Below are 25940 nucleotides of genomic sequence, written 5' to 3'. Positions count from 1 at the left end.
GAGATGGGGAAGGACCTGTGGTGGGGCATTGCGGGGCAAGGGGCAGTCAGCTAAGAATGGATTAAACCAAGGTTGAGTTTTGCCAACCAGGTGAGAAGGAAGATTTTCAAGAGAACAGAGAATATTAAAAGTAGCTAAAGTGACCAAGTATAGAATATAATCAGAAAACTAATTAAAGAATGTTAGTTCCTCATTATGTGCCTATCCAAGTCACTGTTGCTGTGTATAGAACACTTTCTCTAGTTGGACTGAATCGTGTATCTTAAATACCATGGCTAAAACAGAAATAATTATTTTGTGGTCCTTTGAGAGAGAGACCCAATTAAATCAATTTTTTAAAAAGATTTATTTAATTATACAAGAGCTGGGGTACAGGCCAGATGTGCGAGAGGGTGAGAGGATTCACCAGAGACAGAGCGGGGAACAGAACAGGCAGACTGACTGAAATACATTGCTGAGGGGAGCAGCGGGCGAGACAGGAGAGGTCTGCCACACCATGTGGGTTGCTCTGCAGCCAGTGGGGATCGAACCAGCACTGCAGAGGCTGCGGATAGCTTCGCAGCACTGCGCTCAACCACCTGCGCCACAAGGGAGGCCCCGTAAATCAATTTTTAAAAAAACATTGATGCAATTGAGCAAAAAAAAAAAGAGACAGCACAAAATAACTGATATGAAGAATGAAGAGAAATAGCAGTGCACACCTTGCATACATTAAAAACATAAGAGAATATTATAAGCAAATAAATAGTATATAAATGTAGATGAAGTGAGTCTATCAAATGCAATACATGATGATAAAACATAGAAAGTCTTTCTTGTGAGACTGAAAACAAGACAAGGGTACCTGCTGATGTAACCTGTTAAATTATTCTGGAGTCCTAGTCATGTAGTAAAGAATGAAAGAAAAGTATACAAATTGGAAGTGTTTGCAAATAGCATTTGAATGCACTGACAATTCAAACAAACACACAGATAAATTATTATAAATGTTATGAATAGGAAATGTTATGAATAGGAAAGACTGGTGGGTCTTAAACATTATTTTGGAAATATCAGTTTAAATTCTACATATTGGCAACAAAGAGACAATAATGAAATATTAGAAAGATATCACTTACAATAGCATCAAAAATATCAAGAACAGGGCCTCCCTGGTGGCGCAGTGGTTGAGCACTGGGTTGCGAAGCTTCCCGCAGCCTCTGCATTGCTGGTTTGATCCCCTGGTGCGCAGACCTCTCCTGCCACCCGCTGCTCCCCTCAGCAGTGTACTTCGGTCCTTCTGCCTGTTCTGCTCCCCGCTCTGACTTGGTGAATTCTCTCACCCTCCCGCGCTTCTGACTGTGCCCAGTGCTTATATAAATAAATATATAAATATATCTTAAAAAAAAAAATCAAGAACATATACATCTAATAAAAGATCTGCAAAATGATAAAGAGACATTAAGAGACATTCTATAAGAGACATTATGAAAGATCTGAATGAGTTGGAAAACATACCATGTTCATGGATTAGAACGCTCAATATTATAAAGGTGTCTGTTCTCTCCCAGGCTACTATATGGATTCAATACAATGTCAATCCAAATCCTAAAACACATCTGTTGTTTGTTTTGTTTTCTTTTTTTGGAACTTAAGCTGATTCTAAAATTTATAAGGAAATGCAAAGGACCAAGACTTGAAGAAACAAAATATAAGATGGAAGATCTATACTTCTGTGACATCAAGTTTTATAAATAAGACATTGTATAATGACTCAAAGACAGACAAAAATAACGACAGAAAGAATGACCCTCTATGCATGAGGCCAGGCATTGTTCCACTGCACTGTCCTATGGACACAGGTAAAGCACAAATTTAAAGATAAAATCTTAAGAATTCTATGATGGTGATTGGTGATTTCAGAACATGAAATCAGAAGGAGGTGGAGGAAGTGGGGTGTTCCAGTGGTGAGCCTATGAGCCTACAGCCCAGTGCAGCTGCACTGGTTGCACACGCATGAAGCAGACCCTGTTGGAGATACAGGACCCTACTGGAGATTCAGATGTTTATTTTACCATTGCTGCTTAAACCAGACATTTACACTTTATGCATTTATGCACTTTTTGTACATTTTATTTTAAAGAAGATAAAAAGAAAACAAGCATGGTGTTAAATAATATGATCCTTTGTTGTAATAAAATATAATTATTCATATATACAAATGTATATACTGACATACACATACAGTTTGTCCTGGAAGGAACACAAGAAGTAGCTACCATTGGTTGCTTTTAGGGACAGGGATTTGGGAAGATAAGAGATAACAGGCTTTCTTTCTTTCTTTTTTTTCATATTGAGCTAAGAACCTAAAAATTTGCAATTAAAAGGCAAAGTACATTTACTGGGAACAAAGTATTGTAATTCAGGGACTAAAGATACAGGGAGAAACCCAAACAGTGTCCTGAGGAGGTACCAAAGGTAGGAGTTTTATTGAAAGAAAAGACAAAGATGAGGTAAGTGAAGAATTCATGGGTGTAGCCAACAAGTCCACTGCCCTTGGTTACGCCTAGCTGACTGCTGACTCTGTCTTCAGCAATAATCATCAGTCCAGGTTCATCAGTCCTTGTGAATGGGATGACTTCTTAAACAAGTGTTTGCTTGGTTTCTCAAACAAATTTCAGTTTCGCCCAGAGCAAAGGTTCAAGTAATGAGACAGCAAGGCACTTTCTCGGAAATGACTATTCTAATTCCATTTTAAAATGACTCCATGATGTCAATTTTTACATAACCTTTTCATTTCAATTTCCTAATCACATTCATGTGAAGATTATGGACAATTTATATATTTTTGTAAATTAAATTATATATTTGCTTATTTTATAATAAAACCAGAAAAAAATTCAATCATGTGCAAAGCTCTAGAGGAAAGGGAAGAAAATACTTTTTTAAGAATCATATTTGAACCCTCTCAGAAAGCAAATATTTTGATGATATCAACAATTCCCCTATAACATAGGTTTCATAAATCTGTATTTCCACATTGTCTACTTTGAAGTAGGTGGACCATAAATCTACTGAATTTAAGCTCCAGTCACTTGGACAGACCCCTTTAAAGGCCTGTCCCTATTCTGCATTCACAATGTTATATTCTTATATAACATTCACAATGGTATATCTCTTTTCCTTAGAGACGACCCCTCAAATTATACAAGGTTAAAATTTCCCTAAACCAGATTCCAACCTTGGCTGTGAATTACACTTGGAGCAAGGAATTTTTACCTGCCCTGAATATGAAGATTTGTAGAAGTAAACAAGGAAATTGGTATGAAAATTTCTTTGTCTGAATAAGAGAATCACCGAAAAGATAGGCATTGAGAATTTACATGTCACCTACTCTAGGAATGCTTTCTATTTGTCAGAGATGCATCATTTCTTGTGTGCTGTACTTTAAAATCTAATTTTTTTCTGTACATTTTTTCTCTAATTTTTATTGGTACAAGTGTCTTTGTTTAGGCCACTACAACAAAATCTATAGATCAAGTGGCTTACAAATAATAAAATGTATTTATTTTTCATAATTATGGAGACCAGGAGGTCCACCATCAAGGTCTGGCAGATTTTTGTCTGATAAGTCTGCTTCTTGTTCACAGACTGCTCTCTTCTCACTTGGCCCTCACAGAGCAGAAGTGGTGAGGGAGCTCTGTGCTGAGCTCTTGTGAGTGCACTAATCCCATTCATCAGGGGTCCACCCTCATGGCCTAATCATTGCCCTAATGATTGCCCTAACGCTATCTCCAAATGTCACTTTGCAGGTTAGGGTCAACATATGAATTTGAGGGAAACACATTCAGTCTCTAGCAGCATGTATCATATATTTGCAAAGTTACAGTCTTCCCTACTACACAGCAAGCTCCAAAATGGCTAGGACCTTCTCCCAATTATTTATATCCCCAGAACCTAGAAAAAGATCCTACTATGCAAAAAAGTGAGTGTTTTATTGGATCTTTTGAAAACAGGAGGCATAGCCACAATTCATCACTTTTGTAAAATTCATATGAAACTTAACTAAAACACGAATCGATTCAGTCACATTTTGCAGAATAGGTTTTTAACTTTTTAGGGAAAAAACTAAACAATATAAATGATTTTATGAATCCATAAATGCACAGGGAAAAATGTGAAAATCCAACATTCTGTTATATTTGCTTCAGATTTTTAAAAAATAAATAAAATTTACAAATACAGTAGAAGCATGGTTAAACCATTATGGGAAACTATCCCTTGGCCTTCCTCTTGAAAAATGACCACCATATTGGCCCTTCCTTCCTAGTCATTTTCACCATTTAATATATCCGCAAATGATATTCTTATTCTGTGTTTTAGTACTTTAAATCAGCATTATCTAACACAAATATAATGTAAACCACAGGTGTAGTTTTTTATGTTCCAGTAGCCACATAGGAAATAAAAACAGGTAAAATTTACTTCAGTATTATATTTTATTTAAGCCATCATATACAATAGATTATTTTGACATATAACTAATGTAAAACTTACTAGCAAGCTATTCAATATCCTTTTAAAATTTCAGCTAGGAACTCTGAAATTCCACTGTCTTCAGATGGTAACTACAGATTTCAGAAAATTTAACCTGAAAAAAATACATTTCCAGATTGTTCCAAACTTACTTAAAAGTTGTCCAATAACTAAAATCAGTTTTTAAATTTAACAATCCAGATTTTCAGTAGCAATAACCATAGTCCATCGCTACGTAGGGCCAGCAGACATCCTACTAAACAAAGTAGCTTAAGAAAACAACACAAATTACTTACCATTCAGCATCTTTCTCTTGCCCACTTAACTTGTGCAATATTTTAACTTCGTTTTTTTCCCTTTGCCATATCCCAGGATGGAAGCGCACAGATGGAAATGAATGGATGGCTTTAAATTTGCATGAAAAAACATCACCCACCACTAATTTTCTATCACTAAATTTGCTCTGCAACTGTAAAAGAACTTTCAAAAAACCCTACTGCTTTGTATTTTCGTTTGACTAAGGGGATTGTTAAAACAGGGCCAACCTGCTGGTCAGTAATGGCTGTGACGAGCGAAGGTGCAGCTGTCACCGCAGCCTCTGGAGCCTCCTGCCCTGCCGGGCACCGGCGCGAGCCCACGTGCACGCAGGCGCGAGCACACGAGTGTGCCCCCCGCCCCCCCCCGGGCACACGTGCGTGCAGACCCCCCAGAAAATGCGCCTTCGTTCTCCCCTCTTGCTCCAAAGGGCGATCGCTGGGAAGTTTCCGAGGCTCCCTCTGCTGACTGTGTTGGGGGGTCCCCCCTCCCCTTCCCCGGGCCTTAAGCCCCGCCCCTCCCCAGGGTCACCCGAGGAGAAACTGAAAAGGTTGGGGGTGGCGGCCAAACGCCCTGTTGTCAACTGGCCGATAGCTCCGCCTCGGGGAGCGGCTCGCACGAGCGAGTGTGTCCCCCGCACAGGCCGGCGCGCGGGGGCACCCCGGGGAGGCCCGCTGCGGGCCGCGAGCCGGGAGGGGCGCCCCCGTAGCGCCTCGGGGTGGCCTGGAGCACAGCCACGGAGCAGGGCCCGGGGCGCCCCCTCGCCCGCGCGCCCCGAGGACGCGGCCACCCCGCGATCGTCTCCACACGGACGACAACGACCCCGAAACTTGTTCTTCCTCCCTCTCCCTTCTCCTTTCCAGCCTCCCGGGGCTTGGGGCTTCTCCTCAAGAGTTGACTGACCGCTCCTGAGTCACCAACTCTGTCAAACCCCAAGACCTGAACGCCCCCCCAACTTCCCGGGAGAGACGGGGCCCGCGCACGCCCCGCCACCCAAACACTCGCCCCTGTTTTCCTCGTGCTTAGAAAACGCCCGGCCAGCGGCCGCGCGCTGCACGCTGGGATCAGTAGTTCCCCCAACGCGCGGGGCGCCGGGCCGGGGCGGAGCTCAGGGGGACTCCCCCGCGGAGAACTACAGTTCCCGTGGTGCCTCGCGGCGCGCGGCGGGGGGCGGGGCCCGAGCGGGCGCCTCGCGCCTGCGCGGGGCAAGGGGCCGGAGGGGGGCGGGGCGCCGCGGGCCAACTGCTGAGGCGACTCCACGTGACGGGAGCGGGTCCCGCTCCGGCGCCCCCGACTCCCGCTCGCGACCCCGAGCGCCGCCCGCCCGCCCGGCGCCCGCCGACTCCCGCAGGCCGGGGACGCCGCGCGCGCGGCCGCGCCGCCGGAGCACTCGGGGCGCGGAGCGAGTCGCCGCCCCCCGGCGGGCGTCTGAGGGGCCCCGCGCGGCGGAGGCGGAGCGGCGGCGCCGGGCCATGAACGGCTTCACGCCCGAGGAGATGAGCCGCGGCGGGGACGCGGCCGCCGCGGTGGCCGCCGTGGTCGCGGCTGCGGCCGCCGCCGCGTCGGCCGGGAACGGGGCCGGGGCGGGCGGCGGGGCGGAGGCGCCCGGCGCCGGGGCGGGGGCGGCGGCCGGGCCCCCGGGCGCGGCGGGGCCGGGCCCCGGGCAGCTGTGCTGCCTGCGCGAGGACGGCGAGCGCTGCGGCCGCGCGGCGGGCAACGCCAGCTTCAGCAAGAGGATCCAGAAGAGCATCTCGCAGAAGAAGGTGAAGATCGAGCTGGACAAGAGCGTAAGTGGCGGCGGGACGGCGGCCCCGCGCCCCCCGAGCTCCGCGCGCCGCGCCCCGGGGCGCTGCGGCGGGGGTTCAGGGGCGCGCCCCCCCAAGACCTGGCTGCCGCGGGCCGGGCGCGGGGCGGTGCGGGGAGCCGGCCGGAGGGCGGCCACTCGGGCGCCTCCCTCCGCGGACGCGCCCCCGGGCACGCCGGGGTCCCCGCGCGCCCCCCGCGCCCCCCTTCCCCCTCGGCTGCGATCGCGAAGCCAAACAAAGGGGGCCGCCGCGCCGAGGGCCCGGGGTCGTGTTCTCCAGCCCGGCAGCTCCTCCTGGAATGGAGGCGCCTTCTTTGTTTTGCTGCCGAGGCTGGCGGGTGGCCCCGGGGAGTCGCTCCCCGGGTTCGGGGGCGCGGAGCCCGGTCGGGACCGGACCCCGCGGCCCTTTACCGTCTCGGTCCCGCCCCTGCCCGGCCCGGAGCGCGCGGGAAGCGGCTGCGGGGCGCGGGGTGCGGGGTCCGCCTCCGGGGCAGCCGCTGCGGACGCGGGGAGCGCGGACCCTCTGCGGTGTCCCCCCACCCTCCCCCCCGATCTGGCAGCCTTCGGGGTTTCCTCCTCCGTCCCCCGCGCGCCGGTACCGGGACCGTCCGCGAGGCTTCTCCAAACAAGCCCTAAACGAGCGCCCCTCCGAGCGCCGGCTGGCGGTAAATGAATAACAAGATGTCAGAGCCCGGCGCACGCCCGGCGTATTTTTAACCTGCACTTGGGTTCCAAGTAAAAGGGCTTTTAGCGCAGCCCTTAGTTGTTATTTTAAGGCGTGACGAGCCGCTGCGATACGAACCTCAGCCTCGCCCGAGCTGCCGGGCAGCGCTGCAGACGGCGGGTGGTGAGAGGCTCGGGAAAGTTTGCGCTGCTCCAGCCTGCGCGAGCAGTTCCCGGGCGGGGGCCGGAGCAGCCTGGACGGTGGACTGGGATGAATTCAGTTTGCTTTGTTTGGGAAGACGCGCTGCAGATAAGTGCATTTGTTACTCAGAAAGAAGAGTTTGTCGCTCAGGTCTGCATGCAGTTAGGACATGAAATCCACAGCTCCGTGGTAGAGCTGGGTCGTTTCGTGTTAACTGCAGTTCGGGTGTCGTGTTAGAACGGTAAGGACACACACTTGTGTTACTAAAGTGTGCTCTTTACATGGGAAAAAATGCTACCAGATCGTGTCATTGCGGACGTCCTCTTTCCCCTTGTTTTAAAAAAAAAAGAATGAAAACGTGACCCAACCGAGCTCGTTCACCCTCACTGCAATTTGCCGACAAAACCCAGAGGGTTGGAATTTCTCGTCCTCCTCTGCTCCCTCCTTTCCTTGCTGGCACCTTCCCCACTCCACCCCCACAATCCTCTTAACTGTATCGCCAGACTTGGTATGTTTGTCCTGGGTGCAGGACTTGAGAGTGAAAGCAACTTGTGTCTTGAGAACGGCCTGCTTTGACTGTCTCTGTTTCCTACAGGCTGTGTGCTTGTTAGTGCACGTACTTCACTGCCGTCGTAAGCAGCCTGTGAAACTTTTCTGTTTCAGGCAAGGCATCTTTACATTTGTGATTATCATAAAAACTTAATTCAGAGTGTTCGAAACAGAAGAAAGAGAAAAGGGAGTGACGATGACGGAGGAGATTCACCTGTTCAAGATATTGATACTCCAGAGGTAGATACCAGTTTTTGTGTGTTAAATGTGAATCTTAAATAGCCCACCCTGTGACTTTTATAGAAAGATACGGACATACTTTAAAAATACTTAAATGTGAAAATGAAAGCAAAATTAAATACAGCCCGTTAACATGGAGTTACACAGTTTGACTTGTGTATTTTCTTTCCTAAAAATGATGTAGGCCAGAGGTTGGTGGGGGGGTTGGGGGGGGTGAGAGAATTCACCAGAGACAGAGTGGGGAACAGAACAGGCAGATCCACTGAAACACCCTGCTGAGGGGAGCAGCAGGCAAGACAGGAGAGGTCTGCTACGCCAAGTGGGTTAGCTCCCTGGCTGGGAATGGAGCGCACCCTTTGCAGTGGCTGGTAATAGCTTGACAGTGCTGTGTTTTTAACCCCTGCCTGACTTGTATATTTTCAATTGATGATTCTTAGAGGTCTGTTGTCTTACAACATTTTTGCTTCAAATATTTTATCCTTGATAGATTAAAGTATTTAATACAATTATAGTTTTGATTGTGTGGTCTTTTAAAATAATGGAATTAAATATGTATTATATTGAAGTTGAAATGTTTTACATATCAGAAATAAATTTTCAAAATATATTATGAACTAACTCATATATGTGAATTTTTTCTAGGTTGATTTGTACCAATTACAAGTGAATACACTTAGGAGATACAAAAGACACTTCAAGCTACCAACCAGACCAGGACTTAATAAAGCACAACTTGTTGAGGTATATATAAATTTTAAACTACTTAAACTTTAAATGAACCGTTCATATAAACAATGGCAGCATTGAATACTAGTCCAATTGTTAACGTAGTATATGTAATAATGCATTTTATTTGGCAAGATCAAAGTATTTACATATCTTTTGTGGAAGAATCTAGTTGCCAAAAATGTTTGTCTTCCAGATAGGAAATGCCTTATGTGATGACTATTTATTGGATTACATGCTGTTCTTTAAGCATCCTCTTAACACGGGCTTTCAGAAATTTTGAGTAGAAAGTTTTTAGTTTGGTTTTTAAACCTATTGGTTTTTAAACCATTTACTCAGTAAACATTCATTAAACACCCAATTGAGACATCAAATAAATTAGAAAGCTGATTTCATTATTTCAGGATTTGTTCCGATGATGTTTGTTTTGGGGTGTCCATGTTTTGCTCACATCTAGAAATATCAGACTTTTATCTACGCTTTTATATAGAGTCTGATATGGGATGTCTAGTTCTTTGGTGGATTTTGAAAAGTTGAGTGTGTGTGTATGTTTATATGTTCTCAGGAAATAATAGAACCAGGAAGTCTGTGCATCACATTGAGATTTTTAGATGTGTGTATTTCTGTTCTTATCATATGTAGAATAAAACTGCTTACTAGATAGAATAGAAATGTAAATATAAATCAGTTTTCTCATATTCTTCAACTTGAATTAGTAGTTTAACATTTTGTGAAGTAGGCATATTGACTAAGAAAAGATGAACAGAAGGTACATTTCTTTAGCAGAATGCTTTTTAACACTGTAAAGATTCAATATATTAACTGTTTTGCCAGAATTTCTTTTCTTTCTTGCCTAGGAAACAGAAACCCAACTTTTCTTTAAATTTCATTTAAAAGATCTAGGATAGTACATTATTGTAACATAAATACAGATGTTGACTACCATGATGAAACTATATCAATATGTACGGATACTAACCTATGACAGTGCCTTTGGGACAAATAAGAACCAAAAAACATATTATTTGAAATGTTATTCTTAAATGTATGTATGTTTTAAATTCTGAAATCAAATCTGAAGTTATTGATCAGCTAATCTGAAAAAGAATACTATTTTTGGAGCTTTTTCTTTTTAAGAAATGAGAACTATACCCCAAATAGCCATGAATGTTAGAGTTTACCTAGTCAGATATTCATAAGTGATCCAGAGTTGGATAACTGTACTTCTAAATCTATTAATTATCACGTGAATAACTTTTCCTTAAAATATTTTGTCTTCTGGAATCTTTGTTTGCATATCAACGATCCAGTTTATTCTTGCACGCCTGTAGTTGCAGCACGCGTGTTATATTAGCACAGAGAAAACTTCAATGAACCTCTCTCTGATTACCCACCACCCATAACTTTCATTCAGAAAAATGTTAAAGGAACCTGAACAAAGAGTACAGCTACTGAATGAATGAATGCGTGAATGAATGAATCTATTTTGTAGCAAACATATTTGAAAGATATGTTATGGTTTATTTCTGTAGTGCCAGTATGTTCCCACTTCATATTTATCCCTTCCCTAGGAGTAGGGCCTAAACCATTGCACAAAGCATGTGGATCTCTTACCTTCTGTCTTATTTCATTGATATTTAAAGTAAAAATAATTGACTTCCTAATCTAGACTCCAACATAAAGAATTTTGAAAAAATACACATGCTAGTTAATGTAGATTTAATTGAGTGGGCTGAGGAATTCTTTGAAATCACACTATTTCTTGTTCGTAACATCATGTTTTCATCCTGTTGGTACCTTGTTAAATACAACGTAATTTTTAAAGGAACAGCTCTTATCATCACCTAGCACTTTTTCTTTTGATGAAATGTCTTTTTGCCTAGTTTATGAAATCTGTTAATATCTATAATTTAATTTCCTCAATTTTTTTTTTCTTTATAGATAGTTGGTTGCCACTTTAGGTCTATTCCAGTGAATGAAAAAGACACCTTAACATATTTCATCTACTCAGTGAAGAATGACAAGAACAAATCAGATCTCAAGGTTGATAGTGGTGTTCACTAGGAGAGATGGAATTGAGACTAAGACTTGGATGTTCAGATGTTAAGACTGTTTATTGTTTTTTCACATGTAGAAATGTTCCTTGTGTATTTTTTCTACAGAGGATTTTCTCTGATTTTATTTTCTTTGTTCCTGACTCTAATAATTAGTTGGAAACTCATGTAAAATGAGCTTTCCTAGATTAAAAAGTATTTTAAATAAAGGTTATTACTATTATAGTTGCTTCAGTGTATTTATTTTGTGAAACTTGATTTTTATTTTAAACTGACTTTTAGGGACCAGTGTTGAGATTTTAATGTATATTTTGTTGCCCGCCCTCCACCCCCCCTTTTTTTTTCAATTCTAAGAAACTAACAGATTGAGGGAAAGTAACAAACATAGCACGTTTGTTGTTTTTTCTGGGGCAGTCTGATTTGGAATGAAGGGTATCTTAAAGAGCAATATTTTTTAAAGTGCTTTTCAGTGCTGCCAGGTTTGAAAAATACTCCATTGGGATGCAATGCTTTTTATTCCTTTTTTTTTTTTTGGTCATGTATATTATTTTCTGATGCTACCTGAAGTAATTGGAATCGCACAATTTAATTTATTTATATGCTTTCCTTCCTCCAGAGGTGACTTATGTGCCAGTAAAGTTAAGTACATTGCTGCAAGTTGAAATAAGAACATAAAATTAGATCTTTAAATTTTGTTTTAGAGAAAAGTTATTTTTGTGGCATGAATGTAGAAGGAATCTTAGCTTTGCTTCTTAATTTTCAGTCATGTCCTATACTGTTTACATTGCAAATTCAAATAATCTATTGAAATAATCTGCAAATCTAACAAGATCTTTAACTTTTGATCAGACAGCTCTGATTTTATAATTTCTTTTTATATTTCATTCTCTCATTTTTCTATTAAATATTTTAACCTCTGCTTTTCCTGGGATTGTATTGCTTAGCAAAGTATTTATTATTACAAATCAATCTTATAGCTTGTGACATTAAAATAAAGAATAGCAGCTTCAGGGAAGACTGGAAATGGATAGACCTTTAATGTAACTCAGGTTGGCAGTTGGACCTGATGATTCTTTTTTTTTTATTGCACGAGGCTGTCCTCTGTGTTGTAGGGTTAGCAGCATCCCTGGAAGTTCACACACTAGTGCCAATGGCACTCAGAAGGTGTGACAGCAAAAGTATCACTAAACATTGCCAAACATCCTGTGGGGGATAAAGGCACCCTGGTGGAGAACCACTGACGTAGCTAACTCGAAAGTTCTGGTTCAAAAAAAGGTGAGTCTGCATATTTCTAAGTGTTCAAAGTATCTGGACAGCTAGAAGAGGTGGTGAACTGTAAAGCAGTTGGTCTTTATGCTTGCTATGACCTTTGAAAGACTTACTTGCTGCTTTATTGTTGAGCAGAGGCTGTGATAATTAGTATTATAGAAACCTCATTTCTAGTATTCCAGAAATCTCTGAGTTTTTTCTTAAGCTGTACAAAAACGAACCACATAGCTACAAGAAGTGATGGCCTATTTGAAGATAGTATCATGGCCACATTTTAAGGATTTATTTTTTTGTTTTTATCCCATAGAAACCTTTTTTGTGTGTGAAAACTTAAGTTATTTGCTAACACTAACGTGTATAAATAGAACCTTTGACTAACAATAAAAGTTTCATGTAGTTGCTTATTTCCATAGTCGGATAAAAAGTGAAAGACTGCAGGATGTTGCTTATCCAATGAAATTAAATCCTTGTGAGAGCAATTTAAAAACCTAAAAAATTGAGAACTTAAGAACCTCATCAAAGCTGAGGAACTCAAGTGTTAAAGTAAGTTTTATGTAAACATCTTAATTCTTTAAAATTAAAGAATTGGATTTAGAAAATTATGAATTCACAAGAAATCTTTATCCGAATCAAAAAAACCAAACTCATATCTATAAAAGGTACTTTTAATATTAGAGCACTAGGAGAAGAATCCAAAATTGCCATTGAGGTAGAAAGAAGAAAACAGGGGCTTAGGAAATAAATCTATTTGCTAACTACCTTTTACTGAACAATTTAAGACTGGAAAGTAATACCTGAAATTAATGTATTTAGGAAAATAAGCTCTATATTATGTCTATGTAAAGTCATTAAATTGAGGTGAAATTTGCATAACATACACAACCATTTCTAATTGTACAGTTTTTGGTGTTTAGTCACGTGTTATGCAACCACCAGCTCAAATTTCAAAACTTTATCACCCTATAAATGATCCCAATTTCTCCTTTACCCTCCCTCCTCCAACCCCCTGGGACTCTCCAGTCCACCTCCTATTTCTTTGAACTTGCCTGTTGCGCATGTATCATACAGAGGGAATCATGCAACATAGAGGCACACACTAGAGACATTGCAGGTTGGGTTCCATACCAATGTAATAAAATGAATATTAAAGCAAATCGCACATAATTTTCTGTTTCTCGGTGCATATGAAAGTTATGTCTACACTGTATTAAGTGTGCAATAGTAGTATGCCTGAAAAGCCAAAGTACATACCTTAATTTAAAAACACTTGCTAAAAAATGCTGTCATCTGAGCCTGCAACAAGTTGTAATCTGGTGAAGCATCTTGCCTCGGTGTTGGTGACTACTTACTGATTTGGGGGGGGGGGGTGTGGCTGTGGCAGTTTCTTAAAATATGACAGAAAAGCCAAATTGTGCCGCACTGGTGAACTCTACCTTTTAGGAAAGATGTGTTACATGTCATGCTATTTCATAGCATTTTATAAGTACAACTTTTTCTTTTTTTTAAAGATTTATTTATGCATACAAGAAATAGGGTACAGGCCAGAGGTGTGGGGGGGGGGTGAGAGTATTCACCAGAGACTGAGTGGGGAGCAGAACAGGCAGATTAACGGGAATACACTGCTGAGGGGAGCAGCGGGCGAGTCAGGAGAGGTCTGCTGTGCCATGTGGGTAGCTTCCTGGCCAGGGATCGAACTCGTGCTGTAGTGGCTATGGATAACTTCATAGGTTGCGTCTTAATCCCTTGCGCCACCAGGAAGGCCCTATAAGTAGAACTTTTTTTAAAATTGGAGTCAATCCTCTTCAGTCCTGTCACCACTTGATCAACTAAATTTATGTAATACAGTAAACCTCTTTGTTGTCTTCAATAATGTTCACAGCCTCTTCACCAGGAGTAGAGTCTATGTCAAGAAATGACTTTCTTTGCTCATTCATTGAGAAACAATTTTTCAGTTATTAAAATTTGATCACAAGATTGCAAGCAGTTCAGTCACATCTTCAGGCTCTACTTCTAGTTTCTTTGTCGTTTCTGCCACAGCTGCAGCTACTTCTTTCATTGAAGTTTTGAGCTTCTCAAAGTCCTTTGAGATGTGGAATCAATTTTTTCCATATTCTTGATAATGTCAATACTTTGGCTTCTTCCCATGAATCAAGGATGTTCTTTATGGCATCTAGACTGGCAAATCCTTTCAAGAAGATTTTCAATTTACCCAGATCCATTGGAGGAATATCTATGGCAGCTATAACCTTATAAAATGTATTAATTAATAAGACTGGAAAGTAAAAATGTCTCCTCGATCCATGGGCTGTAGGATAGTTGTTTTATTAGCAGTTATGGAAATGACTTTAATCCACTTGTACACTTTCATCAGATCTTTGGAGTGACCAGATTCATTAGCACTAGTATTTTGACAGGAATCTTTCTGAGTAGCAGGTCTCGACAGTGGCCTTTAAAATATTCAGTAAACCATGTTGTAATCAGAAGTGCTGGTATCTACTCGTTTAATTTATAGAGCATAGGCAGAGTAGATTTACCAAACTTCTTAAGGACCCTAGGATTTCAAAATGATAAATGAGTATTCAGTTGAAAGTCACCAACTGCATTATCCCCTAACAAGAGAGATAGTCTAGTCTTCAAAGCTTTGAAACCAGGCATTGATTTCTCCAGCTATAAAAGTCCTGGACAGCCTACCAGTAGAAGGCTATTTCGTCTACATTGAAAACGTTCATCAATAACCTTAGTTCGATCTTTTTGATAACTTATACTGCAGCTTCTACATCAACACTTGCTGCTTAGCCTTGTACCTTTTTGTTAGGGAGTTGGTTTCTTTCCTTAAACCTCATGATCCATCCTCTACTACCTTTCATGCTTTTCTACCAGCTTCTCCACCTCTTTCAGCCTTCATAGAATTGAAGAGAATCAATTAGCTCTAATTAGGTTTGGCTGGAGGGAATGTTGTGATTGATTTGATCTCCTGTGCAGACCACTGATTTTTTTTCCATGTCAGCAATGAAGCTGTTTGGCTTTCTTTCTTTTTTTTTTTTTTTTAAAGATTTATTTATTTATTCATACAAGCACTGGGTAGTCAGAAGCGCGGGAGGGTGAGAGAATTCACCAGAGCCAGAGCGGGGAGCAGAACAGGCAGAAGGACTGAAGCACACTGCTGAGGGGAGCAGCGGGTGGCAGGAGAGGTCTGCGCGCCACGTGGGACCCTCCTCCAGTGGCCAGGGAGCAACTGGGGATCAAACTGGCGCTGCAGAGGCTGTGGGCAGCTTCTCAACCCAGCGCTCAACCGCTGCACCACCAGGGAGGCCCAGTTTGGCTTTCTTCTCATTTGTTGTTCACTGGAGTAACACTTTTAATTTCCTTTAAGAACTTTCCCTTACATTCACATCTTGGCTGACTGGCACAAGAGGCCTAGCTTTTGGCCCCTCTTGGCTTTCAGCATATCTTTCTTACTAAGCCTACTTATTTCTAGCGTTTGACTTAAAGTGACAGATGTCTAATTCATCCCTTTACTTAAACACACAGAGACCATTGTTATTAATTTCTCTCATTTTAGTATTTTACCTCAGGGAATAAGGCCTGAAGAAGGGAGAGAAGTGGGACAATGACTGGTAGGTTAAGCTGTCACAACACGCATTTGTGTTATTGCATGGGTATGGTTCATGGTGTGCCAAAACAATTGCAACAGGAATGTCAAAGATTGTTGATCAGAGACACCGTAACAGATAATAATAATACAAGAATTTGAAATATTTCAAGAGTTACCAAAATGTGCTACAGACATGAAGTGAGTACATGCTGTTGGAAAAAATAGAGCCAAAAGACTTAAGTTGCCAAAAAAGAAATGCACTATCTGTGAGGCACAATAAAACAAAACACAGTAAAATGTGGTATGCCCATATGTCCTTTTGTGTTTGTTTTTTTCCATCAGTGTAGTGTTTTCAAAGCTCAAGTTGCAACACTTATCAGTACTTCATTCTTTTTAATGTCTGTGTAATTGTGTGTGTGTCCACCATTTGTTTATTCAGTCATCTGTTGATAGACATTTGGATTTCCACTTTTTTTTTTTACTTGAAGCCATCCTACTGGGTGTGAGATGGTATCTCTCAGGTTTTGCTTGCCCTTTCTTAAATCATGAATGATACTGAACATCTCCTCAAGTGTTTCTTAGTCCTTTGTGTATCTTCTTTGGAGAAATATCCATTCCAGTTCTTAATTCATTTTTTGATTGGTTTGTTGTCTTTTTGTTGTTGAGTTGCGGGAGGGCCTTTATTCTGGATATTAAATCCTTATCTGATGCCTGATTCAAAAGTATATTCTCTCATTCTCCAGATTGCCTTTTGCATTCTTGACCATGTTCTTTGATGCAAAAAACTTTTTGAGTTTTTATGTAGTCCAAGTACTGGCTTCATGGAATGTGTTAGGAAATATTTCCTCTTCTATTTTTTTTGAAACTATTAACTAGAACTGACCTTAGTTTATCTTAATGTTTGATTAAATGCACATATTTAATCTAGAAAATTTCTTTGATGGATGATTTTTTATTACTGATTCAATCGGTACTGATTGAATTGGTGATTATAATAGGACTGTTGAGATTTTTTTATTTCTTCTTGAGTCCTTTTTGATATTTTGTGTTTTTAGGATACATTTGTTCATTTCATCTAGATTATCAAATTTGTTATTATATAATTATTCATATCATTCTCTAAATTTCTATGGCGGTAATAATTCTGCTTTTATGTCTAATTTTAGTTATTTGCATCAGTTGTCTAGCTAAGAGTTGTCAATTTTGTTGGTCTTTTATTTGGCTCCTTTGATTCTGTTGTTTTTCTACTCTATTTCATTTATCTCTACTCTAATCTTTATTATTTCCTTCTTTGACACTGCTTTGTTTGCTCTTTTTATTCTGCTAGTTTTTTATTAAGTTTGCTCAACTTTTTCAAAAGTGCAAAGTTGATTTGGGATTTTTTTTAATGTAGACATTTATAGTTATAAATTTCCTTCTGAATATTTTTTCACTACTTTCAATATTTTTTTTTTTAAGATTTATTTATTTATTTATTTATACAAGCACTGGGTAACAGTCAGAAGTTGCGGGAGAGTGAGAGGATTCACCTGAGACAGAGCGGGGAACAGAACAGGCAGACTGACGAAATACACTGCTGAAGGGAGCAGTGAGCACAGCAGGAGAGGTCTTCGCGCCATGTGGGACCCTCGTTGGCGGCCGGGGATCAAATTGGCGCTGCAGAGGCTACTGGCAGCTTTGCAACCCAGTGCTCAACCACTGCGCCACTGGGGAGGCCCTATGTCTTGTTTTTGTTTTCATCATCTCAAAATATTTTCCAGTTTTCCTAGTTGGTGATTTCTTCCTTGACTTGCTGGTTGTTAGTATGTATTTTTTAATTTCCACATACGTGCTGATTTTCTGATTTTCATTCATTTGTTATTTACTAGCTTCATTCCACCATGACTAGAAAAAATAGTTCCAATTATTTCAATTTTTAAAAAGAACTATGGAAGACTGTTTATGTTACTATATATTCTATCCTAAAGAATATTCTGTATGCACTTCAGAAGAATGTATATTCTGCTAGTCTTGGGTAAAGTGTTCTGTATGTATCTGTTAGGTATTGTTAGTTTATAGTATTGAAGTCCTCTATTTCCTGATTAATCTTTTGTCTAGATGTCTACCCATTATTTATAGTAGGATACTGGGATCTCCAGAATTGAATATTTTTCCCTTCAGGTCTATCTGTGCTTTATATATTCTTTGGCTCTGTTGTTTGATACATGTATATTTATAATTAGATATTGTTACTGACCTATTTAACAATATTAGTAATAAAAAAGACAAATGTCTTTGTCTTTTCTAACAACTTTTTAATTTAAAATCTATTTTTTTAACATTTATTTATGCATATAAGAACTGGGATACAGGGCAGAGGTGCAGGGTGTGAGAGGATTCACCAGAGACAGAGTGGGGAGCAGAACAGGCGGATCTACTGAAATACACTGCTGAGGGGAACAGTGGGTGAGACAGGACAGGTCTGCTGTGCCATATGGATTAGTTCCCTAGGCAGGGATCGAACTCAGCAGTGCTGATAGTGCTGAGACTTATCTCCTAAGCTACCAGGGAGGCCCTAATTATCTTCTCTTAACTAAGCTTAACTAAATACTATTGAAAAAACAAAATATTTATTCATTAATATGATTGAATGAAATACTTGCTTTTAAAAACATAATGAACTAGTCAGAAAAAAATTTCCATAAGGTAAGTTTTGAACATTAATGTCTTAAATTTACTCAGTAGTATAGTATAAAGAAGAATGTCTGCCTCTATACTGTACTTGTTTCTAAAAGAAACGAGTAATCAAATCTCATATTTCAAAGTTATTTCCAGAAAGAAGAGAATATGATGAACAATAATCATAATAATCTATAAAATTCCATTTATTAAAAATTTATCTTTTTTTCAAATACTGTTCTCATCAGTTTTTAAATGCAATAATAATGGAATGCACATGAAAAAGTCACTGTTGCCTCACGTAAGCTCACGAACTGATAGGTCATTTATAAATAGAGATGAGTCTTTAACTCTCCCTCAAAGAGAGTCTCTACAAAGTAGAAAATTAAATAAGTTTACAGATCATTTTCTTTACTTATGCTGTGTGCTGTTCCAGAAAAGGTATGACTTCCTTGTCTAGTTTATTTATTTTTATTATTATTTTAATTTCATGTTTTTTTACATCATTTTTCATTTTTGCACAATGTATGCATTTTCATCTTGGTTATAGTTTGTCCCCATAGAAATCCTACCCCCCCTTGTTTTGATCCTACTCCCTCCTCCCCACCCTGTAGTGTATCTCTGGTTTATAGTTGCTTGTTGATTTTGATTTTCACTTTATTGCAATTAGTCTTTTTCCTGGTCCCTTATTTAGGTTTTCTAAATTCCTGCTATGAGTGAGACCATCGGTATTTTTCTTTTTCTTTCTAGCTTATTTCGCTGAGCATGATCCTTTCAGCTCCATCCATGTTGCTGCAAATTGCATGAGTATCTTTTTTGATTGCTGAGTAATATTCCATTGTGTATATGTACCACATCTTCTCGATCCAGTTATTTACTTTTGGGCATTTGGGTTGTTTCCATAGCTTAGCTATTGTAAATAGTGCTGCAATAAACATAGGGGTGCAGGTGTTCTCTGGAATTGATGTTTCTGTGTCCTTTGTGTAGATACCTAGGAGTGGAATTGCTGGATCATATGGAAGCTCTATGTTTAGTAGGTCCAGAAATCTCCACACAGCTTTCCATAGTGGTTGGACTAGTTTGTTGTCTAGTTAGTTTAATTTTAATAGTAGCCCAATTCAGTCAAAGAAAAAAAGTCCAAACAAATCATATAATATTTTGATTAAACTATGAATTTGATTTTTAAAGCAATTCTATTCTTTATGCATTGTTGTAGGAGGTCACACTATTTAAAAACATGTTCTGACTTTTATTTGTGCAGATTTTACAATAACTAGAATTTGACTACCTTAAAATTGCTTGGTCATGTCCAGAAAAACTTATTGAGCACTGAATGGATACCAGATACTTTTCTGGATGTGGTCATTAGAAATAGATCAGGAATCTTCAAGAATGTATTTCAATGAAATTATTTACAAGAAATACCCCTTAGTGTTACTATATGATATCGAAAACTTCATGCTATTGAAAACTCCATGCTTCTCAAACCTTTCCCCAACAATACTTCTTTTTTAAAGATTTATTTATTTATTTATGCATACAAGAACTGGGGTACAGGCCAGAGATGGGGATGGTGAGAGGATTCACCAGAGACAGAGCAGGGAGCAGAACAGGCAGACTGACTGAAATACACTGCTGAGGGGAGCAGTGGGCGAGACAGGAGGGGTCTGCCTCACCATGTGTGTTGCTCCCTGGCTGACCAGGGATCGAACTCGTGCTGCAGAGGCTGCGGATTGCTTCATAGTGCAGTGCTTAACCCCTTACACCACCAGTGAGGGCCCCCCAACAATACTTTGAATAACACTCTTTAGGTTTCACATTTATAAATAATTTTAATTATTACACTTTTGTTAGAATGCAAGTTCCAAGAGGGCAAGTTCTTACTCATTACCACATCCCCAAATGTAGTAACAGCTGGTGCTTAGCAAGCAGCTAATGAAATATCTGCATATGAAGCACTTCCTGAGTACCCATTTATCAATGCATATCTCCTAATGCATGGGAACTTAGTCCAAAGCTTCCTCAAACCATTAGAAAATCTCGTAGAAAACATCTGTTTTACTTGCAAATTCATGTGATTTTCAAATTCTTACCTATTACATGTTTCTTTTAGTGTGTTTTCTTCTCAAAAATTGACACATCAGGTATCTGTATTACAGTTGTAAAGATACAGTTGTGTGTGTGAATGTGAAGTATGGGTTTTGAAATTAGAATTTTTTAAAGTCTGCCTTGTATCTTAAATTTCACAAACATCTTAAATTTCAGCATCTGATAACTGGGTTTGAGAATACTTGTCTTGAAGGTTTTATTTAATTGTTTCTAGGAGAATAAAATGAAAATGTACTTAAAATACTTGGCATGTATATATATACTCAAATATTGGTTACCTTTTCTCCACTTAATGGGAAGCATCTAGTTTTTCTTCCAACAACCGCAGTTTATATCTGATTCTTTCCATTAAGTATATGTGGTCAATAATTATCAACTAAATGTGAATTTTCTCAATCCATGAGCAGATTATGGCTACTCATCTGGGGGACAGAACTCTTGTACTAAGACAATGAATACCTTGTGGAAGAAAATTTTCTAGCATAAATTTTAACTAGTGCCAACAATGTCCACAGAGAAAAACTTAAATTGAATTCATTTTTATTGCTACTATTTCATACAAGTTTACGTCTCCTAGGTAAATAGGAATTTATAACATTTGTTCTTTCTTTGCTGGGCAGAATCTAGAGTGCGGTCACACTGACAATACAGTTTGTAGGAAATCGGGGATGGTTCTCCAGAATACATGAAGATTCTCAGGGATTGTTGCAAGGGATCACAAAAGAGATCTTTGGTCCAAAGAAGACATCTCTGAAAGAAAGTAGAACATCAATTAAATTCAGCTGAAAGCTAAGTCTTCTTTAGGCTAAAAAATGGACAATGATTTCCAGGATTTCAGATATGACTATTCTTTTTAGGTGAATAAAGTACAAAGAGAATCAGTGTGAGGACTTGCCACAGGAGCAACAAGAATCAAGAAGGTAATCAATTCTACTTTCCCCCCATTTGCCATTGATGTTATACTAGCACTTATCTATAAAGAAAAAGAGAACTCGGGTGATTTAAAGCCTTTACCAAAAAAAATCATTTTTCTGATATGGATGGGAATAGGCCATGAAATTTAAAAGTGTAGGTAAAAAACAGATGATTAAAAGTTTCTCAGAAAGCCAATACATAAACATCTAGGTTTTCTAGTGAAGGAGAACTGTTAGACTACTTTTGCTGGAAAAAATCACATAAGGTAATGTATTTAACACATGGAATAATATAAAATTATATATATGTGCAAGCTTGTATCATGATGGCTCATTAGAAATATATTTAGCATATAATGTAGAACACAACAAATATAGTTAATACAGCTGTGTGGTACAGTTGAAATTTCCTATGAGAATATCCTAAAAGTTCTCATCACAAAGAAAAATAAATTTTTTTTTGCAACTATGTGTGGTGATGATTGCTAGCTAAACTTTCCGGTGATCGTTTCGCCATTTAAGTATATGACAAATTATAATGCTGCCCATCTTAAACTTTTACAATGCTATATGTCAATTATATCTCAATAAAAATAAGATGGCAAATTAGAGTTTGCATTTTCTACAAACTAAAAATAAAAAAGGGAATATTCTTAGTAATGTAAATCTGCTACTGGGGAAAAATAAGTCAAAGTCTGAAATTAATTTTATCTATTCATACGTCTATTCTCATCTATTACACAGATAATTGCAAAATCGTATGTTAAGATAAATACAAGTACATTTCAATGAATTGGATTCGAGACTTAAAATTACAAAAAGAGCAAGAAGCATGCTATTTTAATGTTAGGTGGCATTTCACTCATATAGTTTGGGAAACATTGCATCATTACATTAGTTAACTCACTTTCTTGGTATTATTTGTACAGAGATTCTCCAGCTTCACACATCAGAATCACCTGGAGGGTTTGTTAAACCAAAAGTGCTAAATCTCACCTCCAGTGTTCCTGGTTTAGTCAGTCTGATGTGGGACTCAAGGATGAATGTGCTTTTGTAACAAGGACTCAGGTGATAGTGAAGTTGCTGCTCTGGGAACCCCACAGTAAGAACCAACTGACATGGTTAAAAAAAGATTGGTCAAATCAAAAGACCTGAATTCTCGTCTCTGTGCTGATCTTAGCTTGTTATGTGACTTGGTGCTAGTCATTTTGCCTCCGCACTTCTCCTGGATGAGATGTTACATCTGCCCTTTCTACCTCAAAGGCTTTGCAGAGAAATGGAAATATATGGCAATATGGAAATATGGAAATAAGTCATTTGAAAAAGCAAATTTCAGTTTGAAATCATCATGATCACAGCATTAGAAAATTTCTCAGTAACCAGGGAAGATGACTTTAAATCATAGAATGATGGCTTTAAAAACAGGAGCAAATAAAATCTATTGGTTTATCAATCATTGTATTAGCCTAGGAACTACATCTAATTTCCAAGTCAGCAGATAGCTTTTATTTCCTTTCTTTCTGGTTAACTCACACATAGACCTAGAAATTTTCTCTTTGATCATTATCAAATTTATCTGTCCTGTTAATTACTTGAGCTTGTTCACTGGAAGTCTTGATCTAAAATCTTACTAGTTTTCAAATCAGTTTAACACATCAACCTTGAAATTAACTGCTACTGATGGATTTTTTTTTTTTTGGTTGTAAAAATCAGATGAGGAATTTAGATTTTTTTTTAGATTGTAGTGTTATTAACTTCCTGGATTTCATATAGGTTTATTCAAATCTGCCAAACTCTGTTTCTTAAATGAAAACATTCAGTGCCACTCACAATGGTCATGATTCTTTCTAGAAGAAGCTGAGATTCAAACAGGATTTTACTAAAAAGATGATTAATGTGAGTAAAGTCACACTGCAGGTGTCTTTGAAACAGGAGTCGTCATGTAATGTCTCACAGCAGTGGGTTTTATGATGATGTGTCCTTACTTTGGGCAGCAGAGTAACTCGCTGAAGTTGCAGTAACAGATCATCTCACACCCCTTCCCATCCCAGAAATGATCCTGGACGTTTCCATCAATTTGTGTCAGATCAGCCACTCCTTCTGGGAGGTTGTGACAGTTGCCATCTTTTAGTGTCTTTCTGTAGCAGGAGAGGCGATTTGCAGGCACGGCTTGAACTCCTAACAGCAAAGTCAGCCCAATGGTGGCAGCAAGTACTATAAATTTCATTTTGCCTTTCAGTCTGCGATAGAAGAAAAATTACAACATGTCAGTACTCAGTATTTTTTTTTTAAAGATGAAATTCATTGGAGCAAAGAATTCCAATAAATTCCTTGGATATTCTTATAAATTCTTGGACAGAAAGGTGTTGATATTTTCTACTCTCCTCTTGGCTATTTCCCAAAGGGTAGTTTTATGACCACTTACAATGAAAATCACTTAGCACATTAGTTAAAAATCAAATGCCTTTAAAGAAATATTGAATGGGAAGTGCTGGGGGATGGAAGGAGGTGATTGCAGCTAGAATCTAATCTGCATTTTTAAGGACCCAGAGAAATGCTTGTTTGTACATTCAGTAGGGAAAAAATTGCTTTTTAAGGTGATAAAACGCAGGCCAATTTCTAGAACAAATATTATAGTATCACTGAATACTGTGGTTCTTGACTTAGCATATCTTAACATTGTCAGAGATCTGTGGGTGTCACCTTGACAGAAACAAAAGCACATTTATCCTGATATTGAAAGATGATATTCTCTAGAAACATTTATGGCTGCACCATGCGGATTAGCTCCCTGGATTGGGATTGAATTTAGGCTGAGATGGTGGGCCTTCACAGTGGTAGCACTGGGACTTAACCCCTAGGCCACCAGGGAGGCCCATTATTTTCAATTTTTAGATCTCAGTTTATATATCATTTCTTCAAAGGCCTTCCCTGACTATCTAATCTAGTAGTTTTGACCTTTTTTATAGTGCCCCCCCCTACTTTCCTAATGACACTTGTCTTAACTTAAATGGTATGCTTATGAGTTTACACATTTTTGTCTTTTGTTCTCATTGGATGGGAAGCCCCATGAGGGGAGCCTGTTGTGCTCACCACTACACATCCGACGGCTAATACACTGCTGGGCCCATATTGGAATGATTCTCTGAAAACACTTTTTATTTACCCTGAGCAAGACCCTATAGAGGTTTCAGGTTTTCTGAAAGACTATGGAATTTTTAGGGCCTACCCTAAGGCCTTCCTTCCACCGCCCCCACCCCCAACACGTATCATGTACTGCTACTGAGCTAGCCAGAGTCGGACCAGTCATCTCTTCAATATTACACGCTTTAAACTGTCCCTGCCACCTCTTCCCTTTATGTTAAAGGGATGACCAAACCATCCATTGAAGACAAACCTCAAGCATCTCTTCTATGAGATGACCCAGCCCATTCCACTGCTGAGCTCCCAGGCCCTGTGTCCCTAGAATGTGTATGTCTAATCTGTCCCGTAAGGACTGAATTGAACTGAATAATGCCTTGTTGTTGTCAGCACTTTTCATAGGCCACTTTGCCATATGGAGAGAAAATATGACTACGCTTGGGAGTGGAAAATTTTCACTGAAAGCCATTTGGCTGTAACGTGAGTTGGTTATCCTACAAATCTATCTAGAACCAGGAAAGAAGATCTGGAAAGATCATCATGGACCTTATAGGACATGATAAGGACTTTGATTGTATTGAGTTTATTAGGAAACTATTGGAAGCTTTTGACAGAATAGTAATATGACCTGATGACTATCTAAAAAACATATTCCTTGGCTTCTCTATGAAGCTGTGTTTTGCTGGAACAAGATTGGACACAGAAGAAAACTACCAGTGCTGAAAATTGATGGAAGATGTGAGGCAAGAAGCAAAGAATAATGGATGACCCTTAAGTTTTTGACCTGAATGATACTGACATTTATTGAGAAGAGGAAGAATTGGAGGAGTTGATTTGGGGGAAATTCAAGAATAAATCTTTGGACAGGTAAATTATATTTGAGGTGTCTATTCAAACATCCAAGTGAAGATGTTGAGTAGGTTGTTGAATTTGAGGATGAAGGTTAGGGCTGGAAATATCAATTTGAGAGCCATCAGAATATTTATTGATAGTATTTTCACAATGTGAAACCAGTCGGGCAGAGAGCACAGACTGAGAAGAGGCAAAGGACCGAGGTCTGGGGCCAGCCTACGCTCAGAGGTGTGGAAGCATCATGGCAGTGTCTTGAAGGCAAGAACTGTAGCTTCCACTGCTTTTGCATCGCTCACAGTGCCTGCTTCAAGGCTGGGCTCATACTTCAAAAAAC

General features: G+C 39.8%; 2 protein-coding genes across 2 annotated transcripts; one reads left to right on the top strand and one right to left on the bottom strand.

Moving 5' to 3' along the window:
- Positions 1-6302: 6302 nt before the first annotated feature.
- On the top strand, positions 6303-11078 carry SAP30 (Sin3A associated protein 30; the record flags this gene model as incomplete). The annotated part of the gene is made up of 4 exons (XM_084231367.1): positions 6303-6617; positions 8163-8288; positions 8931-9029; positions 10956-11078. 4 exons carry the CDS (start codon positions 6303-6305, stop codon positions 11076-11078), a joined length of 663 nt encoding a protein of 220 aa, XP_084087493.1.
- A 10316-nt stretch (positions 11079-21394) lies between these two features.
- On the bottom strand, positions 21395-23840 carry SCRG1 (stimulator of chondrogenesis 1; the record flags this gene model as incomplete). The annotated part of the gene is made up of 2 exons (XM_084232140.1): positions 21395-21449; positions 23599-23840. 2 exons carry the CDS (start codon positions 23838-23840, stop codon positions 21395-21397), a joined length of 297 nt encoding a protein of 98 aa, XP_084088266.1.
- Positions 23841-25940: the final 2100 nt, after the last annotated feature.

The sequence above is a fragment of the Talpa europaea genome (genome assembly GCF_964194135.1).
Source record: "Talpa europaea genome assembly, chromosome: 4".
NCBI lineage: Eukaryota > Metazoa > Chordata > Mammalia > Eulipotyphla > Talpidae > Talpa > Talpa europaea.
The sequence above is the reverse complement of the archived record's forward strand: the minus strand, read 5'-3'. Positions and strand labels throughout refer to the sequence as shown.